General features: G+C 45.1%; 1 protein-coding gene across 3 annotated transcripts in view; it reads right to left on the reverse strand.

The window, feature by feature from the left end:
• The window catches only part of MYLK3 (myosin light chain kinase 3), a 58,213-nt gene extending 49,013 nt beyond the window's left edge, over positions 1-9,200 (reverse strand). The window contains exon 1 of one of the 3 annotated variants that reach the window (XM_006062763.4): positions 6,428-9,200. In XM_006062763.4, the coding sequence (XP_006062825.4) occupies positions 6,428-6,481 (54 nt within the window). In that variant the 5' untranslated portion in view covers positions 6,482-9,200. Of the gene's footprint in view, positions 1-732; positions 3,134-6,427 lie in introns of those variants that run through there. The other 2 variants (XM_025268603.3, XM_025268600.3) reach the window with 2 other exon arrangements.
• Positions 9,201-11,246: the final 2,046 nt, after the last annotated feature.

Below are 11,246 nucleotides of genomic sequence, written 5' to 3' on the forward strand. Positions count from 1 at the left end.
ATGGAGGCCACATATCTTGAGGCCACATATATACAAGTAGGTAAGTACACCTAAGTGCCCGTAAGGGCCAGCTGGAACTCACTTAACCTCCCTGAACACAGTGTTCCTCATTTGTAAAAGGGGCTCGTAACAGGGCAATAGCCTCAGGGCTATTTGAGTATTCAGATAAGCAAAACACTCAGCACAGCACTTGGCACACAGTAAGTACACGAAAACAGTAGAGATTGGAACTCACCACCCCTCACCACGCCCATCCCAGCCCAGACGGACAGCCCACCAGCACGGCAGCCTACTCAGTCACCTCATTGTGGGGTAGGGGCAGGGGACAAGGGTGTGTCTTCCCAAACCTAAATCAGCGCCCCCAGCCACCTGACCTCCCCCAGGCCACCACCCCGCATGCACCATTCGTGATGTGCAACCAGAAAGGGCAAACACGTCCTCCACGAAGCTGCACTTACTCCCGAAAGGAAACCAGAGATGAAACAGAACCTCAGAAAGTCTTGCAGGGTTCAACGTGGACAACTTCGGGGTTAGCTGCCCCTTGGCCTTGTCTGCCCACCACATCAGGAAAGGCCTGTGCTGACCACCCCCAGACTGTACTCATCAACCAAAAGTTTCTGCTGATGGAGTTTCTTGGTCCAAGAGGACTCAGATTCACTGAGGCTCCCTTTGTCCTGCGAACCTAATAATTGTTACTTGGGTTCCTACTTCAAAGCAGACCGGCCTGCTTACCGCAAATATCTGGGTGTAATTCGACGCCCGCTGCTGGCCTCTGGCGCTGGGACTGAGAAGTGCCGGAGTGAGGCACAGCGTCCTGTCCTGCTGCTGCGGCCGTGCCAGCTCAGTGTTTACTCTGCTTGGAGATGCCCGACTGCCCGGAGCCCAGGGAACGAGGTGGGCTGGCCAGGATGGCTTCTCTAGAACTCGGGCTGCAGCGATAAGCCTGGCATTTCCGCTTATCTCTGAGCCTGCCCCGGGCCCCAGAGGCATCCAGAGGCTTCACTTGGTTATCTGCTTTGCTAGGCGGTATCTGGCTTCCTGGGGGCCTACTTCCTGCATCACTTAGCTGAGTGTCCAGTGTGAAACAAACACTGTGTGGTCCAACAACAGAAAAAAGAAGAGATTGAGTCCTCAGACAGAGCTGACCTGAGTTCAAAATCCAGAACCTGGGTGCAGGGGCCAGAAGAAGGGCTAAGACTCCTTGCCTTCGGGCAGCCCTCCAGGACAGAGCAAAGCCCTGGACAGCAATAGAACAGGTTGCTTTCTTCATGGGGGCTGCTTGCATCCAGGCTGGGAGGGATCAGTAATTGCCTCTTCAAGTAAAACTACTCAAGAAGCAATGAAGATATCTGGAGCCTCAAAGACTGGGACATGCTGCAGTGAAGAGAAGGCCATGAGTGGTGGCTTCTGCTGAATGAGATGCCTGCTCCAACTCAGCTGTTACCCTCAGGGAGGCTCCTTGGACAGATCTACCCAGAGTGCTCTGGGGGAGGCCAAACACTCCACATGCCCTGGCATGCACCCACAGACAGACATACATATATGCACACATATCACTCCAGGGCCCAATTCACCTGGCCTGACTGACAGCAATCAGAGTAGGGGGTGCAGGTTTTTGATAGTTAGCTTGCTTTTTTGAACCTGACCATGGGCAGATTCTGTACTAAGTACTTTAACTGCAAATGTCTTATTTAGACTTTGCTACAAACCTATAGTGTGGGTTTCCCAGGTGGTTCAGTGGTAAAGAATCCGCCTGCCAATGCAGGAGACTCGGGAGACTTGGGTCCAATCCCTGGACCTGGAAGAGCTCCTGGAGGAGGAAACCCTCTCCAGTATTCTTCTCTGGAAAATCCCATGGACAGAGGAGCCTGGTAGACTACAGTCTGCAGGGTCACAAAGAGTCAGACACGACTGAGGGACTGAGAAGGCATGCACAACCCTATAGGGTAGATTACTATTTATCACCTCATTTTACAGAGGGAGATCAATCTAAAGAACTTAAGGGGCTCCCCCAAGGCCACACAGTCAGAAAACAGTGGAGCCAGAATTCCAACCCAGGTTGATAACTCACACCACTCTGCCACTTTCAGAGACAGGAGGAACTTCAGAGACTGTAAGGGTCAACCCCATCATTTTGTAGATGTAGAGTCTGAGATCTGGAGAGGAGAAGGGGCTTTTTAAAGGCCACAGAGTAAGTCAAAGACAAAGACCGGACCAAACTGTTGCCCTCAGAGTGACCATGGAAACTTCCACCCTGCTTGCTGGATTTGAGAAGGGTGTGTGTGTCATGAAATTGGCCTCTGCCCACAGGCTCATCCCGGATGGTTGTCTGAGGAGATGGGGCGGGGGGGGTGGGGGGAGTGGGCACAGGGTAGGGGCCCCTAGATATTATAATAGTTACTTAATCTTTTGTAGAAAATCGTCTACTGCTTATCTCATCTGGCTACTCAGAAAGATACCAAAAGTCCTGCCAGGATGAATCCAGGAATTGCACTTAGGAATAAAGCCAGAGGCAAGCTGGGCGCTCTGAAGAAGCAGAGAGGGAAACGACAGCTTCATGACAGGCCTGGGCCTCAGGGACCCTCCTTGCTAGCTCTCAGGTGGCTGGTGGGGTTGCTCCCAGATCTCATTGTCTTCTGTTAGGCAGCATTTCTACCCCTGGTTGAAGCTTTTCATTTTGTCAATTCCTTTCTCACATGCCTAGTCAAAATTGTTCCCAGCCAAACACGGTCAGATGGAATAAGCCTGAAAATATCAGAGAAGAACAAAAAGGACCCTCATAAATCAAATTCACACTAGCAGCTATTCATTCATTCAACATGTCCAGAGCAACACTTACTAGGAAATAATAAAAGGACTATTATTTATCAAGCATTTCTATGTGTCAGGCACTGTGCTATATTGTCACATAAATTACTTTTGTCCCCACAACAATTCTAAGAGAAGAAACTATATCCCCATTTCACAGGTGAGTAAACTGAGGCTTGGGATGACAAAGTCACTTTCCAAAGTCTGTGTTCAGTTCAGTTCAGTTAAGTTCAGTTGCTCAGTCGTGTCCCACTTTTTGCGACCCTATGGACTGTAACATGCCAGGCTTCCAAGTCCATCACCAACTCCTGGAGCTTACTCAAACTCATGTCTATTGAGTCAGTGATGCCATCCAACCATCTCATCCTCTGTTGTCCCCTTCTCCTCCTGCCTTCAATCTTTCTTAGCAACAGAGTCTTTTCAAGTAAGTCAGTTCTTCGCATCATGTGACCAAAGTATTGGAGTTTCAGCTTCAGCATCAGTCCTTCCGATGAATATTCAGGACTGATTTCCTTTAGGATGGACTGGTTGGATCTCCTTGCTGTCCAAGGGACTCTCAAGAGTCTTCTCCAACACCACAGTTCAAAAGCATCAATTCTTCAGTGCTCAGCTTTCTTTATAGTCCAACTCTCACATCCATACACGACTACTGGAAAAATCATATCTTTGACTAGACAGACTTTTATTGTAAGTGTGTGTAAGACCCTGTATATCAATGCAGGCAGCCAAACTCCCAAGCCTGCTTACAGCCAGAGGAGTCTAATTGAAACATCTTGTCTAGAACCCGATTTTCTCTACGGGGCTGCATTTTCCAACTGCCAATTTAGAAACACAATTTTATTTGCAAGTTGGAACTAGGCCAATAAGTTTCATGCCAACATATTGTACTGCCTGTCGGCTCATACTGGTAAGGTGTCCCCACCTGCAAAGCGCTTTGATGTGTGCTCACACTTACACTCATCTAAGTTGCATGGATTATGATTCTTATTTTCCTCAAGAAGAGACTGAGGGTCCCAGGGAGAGTCAGTGCAGAGCTGGTCATGGCCCCAGGGCCTGTGTTCACTATAGTAGGTAGGGTTTCTGGCCACACACACACACACACACACACACACTCACTTTGAGAGCCCTAACACACCTGGCTTGACAGGAATCAGAGAAAGAGTTGCAGGCTTTCTATATTAGTCCTGAGCCTGACCATGGCAGACATTGTGCTAAGCACTTTAACAGCAATATCTTATTTAAACCCTTTGTTGTGCTGATACCTGTGAGCTCAGATCTCTGCTTGTGCCACGGGAAACTCAGAAAGTCTGGGTGGGAGCAAGGGTAACACACTGGAACAACAGAGAAGATGGGACAGCCACTAACTGCTGGGTGTGAGAGATGTGGGTGGGATAGGGCAAAATCATGTGATGTACCAGTGTTCCCAGGCCTCCCGTATCTGATAAAAAAGCAGCCCATCTTCATCTGCTCACATTCTCAGTCCTCAATCTGTCCCTACCCTCTGAGGAGAGCTTGGTCTCAGGATTTTTCCTGTCAAATCTAAAGAATGGGTGGAATCTGAGGTCTGGAGGAGAGAATTTGGTGAGCTGGGTCGCAAAGCACCAAGAAGGGGAAGGAAAGAGGGGGCTTCAGACCGGGAGCAGGGTTTGGGGTTGGGGAGCAGCAGACCTGAGGCAGCCCCATGATGCGAGAAAATGGGTGAGAGAAGGAGGGAGGGTTTGGAAAACTGTGCTGCTGCCTGTGGAGGGTCACTGGGAATAGTAAGTGGGAACGGCAGAGTGGCCTGCCTTCCACGGGCCCAAGTCTCTGCAGAAACTTGGTTACTTGATGTCAACCGATTCAGAGTGTAAGTGGGAGATAAAGAAATTGGAAACAAATTTTAGCAAAGTGAAAGGACTTCTTGGTGGAAACCGGACTTGAGCTGAGCCTTGAAGGATGGGTGAGATTCAGGCAGGCCAGGGAAAGGTGAGGGCATGGAGTGAACAGAGCTCCAGATAGAGTCTGGCAGATGGGAGTGACAGTGCAGATATTAGTCTTGGGCCAGGAGGTGCCAGTGGAGGCCCAAATGATCCAGCAGGCAGGACTCTTAAGAAAGTGGACCTGGAAAGTCAAGCAGAGACATTTAGACCCAAAGGAGCAAAACAAAGGGACAATAATCCTGTGGAATGTTTTTAGGTAGGAAATAACATAGTAAAATTCGTGTCTAAGACTGAACAGATTGATCACCTAGAGGTAGGAGGGACTGACCCAGAGGGGACACAGAGCCACTTCTGGGATGTTGGAGATGTTTTATATCCTGGGTGGTGGTCACACTGGTTCATGTATATGTGCATACAGGTCTGTAGTAGTCAATCCAAAAGGCTATAAGATTTGTGCATTGTGCTGTATGCCTTACCAAGTTCTGTTAGTATGGAAAAAAAGGGAGGAAGGAGGAGCCAGTGGATCTGATGGAATGTAAATGGATTGGGAGGGCACAGGATTGTCATCCACACAGAAACTAAAAGCAGCAAGTGTTTACCAGTTCCGGGATGTATGCTGTTGCCAAAACACATTAGCACTAAGGAAGTGGAGTGACATCTGAGAGAACAAGTCTTTGAAACTCCTTTCATAAATGCTGACTGATGCTCTGAGGCCCTCATTCCACCCCCACTTCCCCACCGCCATGCCTGCAACCAAAGCAGGACCCCTCCTCACTGTACAGGGTCAGACACTCTGAGGATCTAAGGTGTTCCTCCCAGATCCAACAGGTGAAGGTTTCACCCCAAAAGCAGGTTGCAAAACAGCCAAGTACAGACATTAGAATCCCATTTTTGTTTAAAATATACATATATGCCAATATGGTTAATTCTGCATCAGAGAATTGCAGATGATCTTTCTTTTCTATATTTCATTTATATAATTATTCTAACTTTTAAGTGTATTACTTGTATTTTTTTTTTCTGTAATAGTCATGATTCATCTGGACCCACAGGAATTATTCTAGACAACAATATGCAAAAGAGAGAGGTTAATTGACCAAGAACAGACTCCCCCAGGAACCCAGCTGACAGAAAACGACATTTAGTAACCTTATAGAGAGGTCAGACGTCATTGCTTAACCTTAAATAACACGATTGCTTAACCTTAAATGAACACAACAAATGTATATGTAACAGATTAAGGACTCCTCAGAAACAGTAAACCCCCAGGGATAGAGAAAGGATTCCTCTTTGCACTTTGATTTTTAAATTGATTTTTTCCCCCTTCTGACTTGGAAACAAACATTCCAGACTACACATGCAACTCATTAAACTACAGTAGAATTAATTTGGGAATTTTTTTAGAGCAAAGTTTGCAAACATCTGCAAACAATCAACTACAGCATTCTCAAATGATTTGAGCCTTAAGTACGACTAATCACAGCAATGTTTGAAAATAAAATAGTTTTGAAGTCTGAATTACACATGTAATTCCCCGATAGCTGCACAAAACCAAAGACAAATCCATGCACTTAAGATTGTTAGTTTTTACTATTGTTTGCTTTTGGTCAGACTCTAAATGTGTTTTCTGGAGGGTCTACATGCCCTTAAGGCACCTGCCGAGAACACACACACACAATCAGTTTACCATCTGCACTTACATACCACCTTCCATCCATGGATCCTGAGTGGTCTATCAGAAAAGATGTTTTCATAAGTCCCCTGTCAGATGCGTATTGTTCCCTCCATCTTACATGCAGATAAACCTAAACATGCGGGCAGTTAAGTGGCTTGTCAACAGTCATAACCCAAGACAAAATCCATGCAAGCCACTCTCTGGTCTCCCTTCCTCTGCTGACCGTGCCTTTGAGCTTTCTTGTTGGCCCTGGTTTAAATCATGCACGCAGACCATTGTTTCCCTGGTGATGGAGGTGGCATTCTATGTCCTGCCCTGAATCTGGCCTGGGGCCCTAGCAGCACCGCATTTAGCCACAAGTGCATCAGCCATGCGTGAGTGGGGACAGCTTGGCTCCTTGGAAACCTAAGTGGCATGTGTCAGCTGGCACCAGCCTGCAGAGAGCCACTCCAGGCCACCCTGCTAACTCCTCCATCACTAGCCCAGAGCAACCCATAATGAAGGCAATGACGTCTCTCTGGGAGCTGGATGAACAAATGGGAACAGCTCAAAGGCAAAATCTCTGGCTCGGCTCCTGTCCAGCCCTCAGAGAGAAATAATCCTTACATGCCTGGGAACCAGGCCCCCAGACCAGTCCAGCCCTCCCTCTGTTCATTTCTATGGACAAAGTGTCACGGTCACAGATTACATTCCTGATAGGCAACTGAATTTACACTTCCAGTCTCCAGTTGCAGTGTTTATTTTTATGGTCCATTTATTAACGTGTCCTGGAATGACCATTCAGAATCACCTCTAGAAAAATAAGAAAGTCACTGGGGCATCCACCAGGTAATAAGAATTATCACCTGAAAAGAGTTTCTCTGATGATTGCAGTCACTCTTAGAAATTAGGGGTGGAGATTTTGTGTGTGTGTGTGTGAACTCTGTCATTTGGCAAAAAAATCAATTAAATCAATTTTAGCTCCTTCATTAACCTTACTGGATGGTCGGGTGCGTTTATGAACCAGAGGCTGGGTTAACCGCCCCTCTTTCTTGTTCTCCCAAAGCACCACAAATGTCTTCCTATCAGATCCTAAAAGTGGTAACCGTTCTGTCAAGCATTCACCTTGTGCAAGGTAAAAGCTAGTACTGTACACTTTTTAAATTCTAAGTATTACCATTAATATTCTCATTTACATAAGGAAACTGGCCTAGAGAGGTCACAAAGTCACCTGTGATTGCCATAAAAAGTTACCACAAACTTAATGGCTTAAAACAATAGAAACTTATTCTCTCGCAGTTCTGGAGGCCAGAAGTCTGAAACTAATATCACTGGGCCAAACCAAGGTGTCAGCAGGGCTATGCTTTCTCCAGAGGCTCCAGGAGAAAATCATTCCTTCCCTTCCTAGCTTCTGGTAGCAGCTGGCGTTTCTTGGTTTCCGGTTGATCACTGCACTCTGCTTCCACGATCACACTGCCTTCCCAATCCTTCTGTGCATGTGTCAGATCCCCTGCCTCCCTTGTATGATGATATATGTGACCGTATTTAGGTCTCACCTGGATAATCCAAGATAATCTCCCCATCTTGAGGTTCTTAATCACATTTGCAAAGTCCTTTTTCACCATAAAAAGTAACATTCACAGGTTCCAGAGATGAGGATGTGAATACCTTTTGGGGGGGCATCGCCTACCCTCCCAGCGAGGTTTCTCTTCTCACGCAGTCATGAGGGTTCAGGGGCTGAGTGGTGAATGTGCGGCACAGAGGCCAGAGCTCAAGCTTTGGTGTTAGGCAGACTCAGGTTCGAAGCGTAGCTCTACCACTTACTGTCTGATTTTAAACAAGTACCTTAACCTCTCTAAATCTAATGTGTGGGACCATTTTGAGGATTAAATGAGATAATGAAAATGAAATGCATATAACAGTGCCTAGCATAGCTTAGTGCTCAATGAATTTGTTAAAAGCAGAGTGTAAGCTGGAGTTGTGATCCAACCTTACATAGGTGAGCACAGATTTCTACAGATGAAGAAATGTGAAAGCGGGGAGCGGAGGGAGTGGGGGTGTATAGGGGTATCATTCTGCCACAGAGTCAAGGAAAGTGTGTATTTTTGTCATAGATATTTTTATACACTATTATAAAGAGGATTCATCTGAAAATTAACACTGATTTTTTTTGAGGTTAAATTGATTCTAGTTTCAAGACCTATAACAAAAAGAATAAGAAATAAATCAAGAACTTAAAACATGGTGAATAAACCAGAAAAACAGTCAGGGAATAGTAGGAAAAGAACAGTAGGGAAAAAATAAGGATGTTTTAAGCTTGGACATTTGTTATTAGTACGTTTGAGAGATGACATTCAAGCTGATTTGCCTTCTTAACTGTGAGCAAAATAACTGTGATTTGATTTTGTTCCATTCACTACCTGAGGTAGGATAATATGAATTTTAATAAAGAAGTTTTAGTATTGTACCTCTAAATATTATCACATATTATGATCTGTTCAATTTGCTATATTTCATCCAGTCACTTTTTTTCAGTTTAATTCACTGGGATTCTTTATAGTTAAGACAAGGATTTCTCAGTTTGAGTGGAAAGCATGTGAAGGGTCAAAGAAACAGGAAATTAATAGATTTTGCCTTTTTGGAAAAAAAAGAACAAAACCCCAGACTCCTTAAATGGCAACCAGTGGAGGAAATAATGATAGCTGTACATCTACTCGGAGAAGGCAATGGCACCCCACTCCAGTGCTCTTGCCTGGGAAATCCCATGGGCGGAGGAGCCTGGTAGGCTGCAGTCCATGGGGTCACTAGGAGTCAGACACGACTGAGCGACTTCACTTTCACTTTTCACTTTCATGCATTGGAGAAGGAAATGGCAACCCACTCCAGTGTTCTTGCCTGGAGAATCCCAGGGACGGCGGAGCCTGGTGGGCTGCCGTCTATGGGGTCGCACAGAGTCGGACACGACTGATGCGACTTAGCAGCAGCAGTACATCTGCTACCATGAAAAGCTAGCCAAGAGATATGGCCAAGTTAAAATTCACAAAACAACGTGTGAAACTTGATCCTATCTAAATAAAAAGGACAAACAGCCTGATAACCAGACACATATAGATATACAAATACATTAGCAATAGTCAAGGATACATAGCCAGTAATTAACAGCAGCTACTTCCTGGGGAAAGAGCAGAACTGTGTTGGGGAAAAAAATAAGGGAAAAGCCAAATTCTCCTTATAATCCACATGTTTCTATATTTGCATTTCTATAAGAAGTATGTTTTCATATGTTACTTGTATACTTTTTTAAATTATAAAAAATTATTTGTTTATTTTAATGGACCATTACATTAATTTACAGTTCTTTTGCTAGAAATATTACTTGCAGGATAACAAACAGTAACTGTGTATTGTTTTTTATTAATGAACCAGACATGCTCTCTCTGCCTTGACTCTTTATACAAAAGGAACAAAAGTACACAAAGGAATAAACTCATATCTAATGGAGAACAGAGTAAGGAGGTATCACTTGGGGATGAGACAGTTGGCATATATCTGGAAGCCAGAAAGTTGATGGAAGAGGCTTACAGGTAAAGGATGCCTTAGACGGCCAGCCCAGGACAAGCTATGAGGGTTGCAGAGAATGGCTGCCAGTCAGCCCAGGGAACGGGCAAGCTCTGAAGGTGGATCAACTGTACCACCTGCTTTTCTCCACCACCCACTTCTATCCTCCAGTCCCTCCCTCACATGTAGTAAGTACAGGCAACTGGCCTTTACCCTCAGGCAAAAGTAAATAAGCCCCAGACAGCTCTTCTCTAAACAAATTAGACAGTTCTCCATACTGGAGATCTAAGGATTTTAGTCATCAACTTTATGTCTCACAGTAAAGTTCTGATTCTGGCCATCAGGCGACCTCAGCCTAAAAATGACCTTCCACTCAACTCTCCCATCTCATGTCCAGAGCACCCAGTCAGAATTACCAGTGGAGAGATGTCACCCCACTTACATGGACCTTCTTTCTTCAATATGAGCAGGTAAGCAAAGCTCACCAAGATAATGGCAGATCCAGCAGCTAGAGAGGGAAAGATCAAGATATATAAATGTGAAAAACAAATTCTGGTGGAAACAAAATTATCAGGGAATAGAATAAAAGTTGACTCAAGAGAGTTAAGAAAGATTTTATAAAAACATAAGATTTAAAAAAGAATAATTAGAGAAGCAATTAGAGATTTAAAATGTGATAACAGAAATAAAATTTTCACAAATTATAATGTAAAAGGGAGGAAATCTCCTATAGCATAGGATGAAAAGAGAGAAATGTGAAAGAACAGATGAAATCCAAAAGCCCAAGGTACAGTAAATGGTGTCCCAGGAAAATAGAATAGAGAAAAGGCTGGGAGTAGGGGTGGGGAGACTAGTGAACTCCAGCCATTTCCCTATCTTGGCATTACTTATTCCCAGGGGAGCTCTAATGGCAGTTACTTTAAGACTGGAGGATAATATACTCAGGAAGGGGAGTCGAGGGTGGTCAGAAAATGAGAAATGACTAACACTTTCTTAATGTGGCCTGATAGCACCAAGGAAGGCAGGGCCATAGCCTCTGATCATGTGGGCACTTGCATTCCAGTGAGAGCTCATCTGAATCACTGAGAGTAATGCCAAAGTCAGGTCTGGTTGAGCAGAGCCTTCCAGCTCGTCACTAGTGACCTGCCTGCAGGGTAACATCGGTGCGCCCTCTTTGCATTTGGTTGTTCAAATACTTACAATTGCACCCAATTCCCCAGGATTCAGTTTATATTTCTCCATCTTGTTTACAAGGACATCATAAAGTTTTCCTATGCCCTGGTCTACAGAGTGTAGAAGGCACCTCT

This window comes from Bubalus bubalis, chromosome 18, assembly GCF_019923935.1.
Source record: "Bubalus bubalis isolate 160015118507 breed Murrah chromosome 18, NDDB_SH_1, whole genome shotgun sequence".
Taxonomy (NCBI): domain Eukaryota; kingdom Metazoa; phylum Chordata; class Mammalia; order Artiodactyla; family Bovidae; genus Bubalus; species Bubalus bubalis.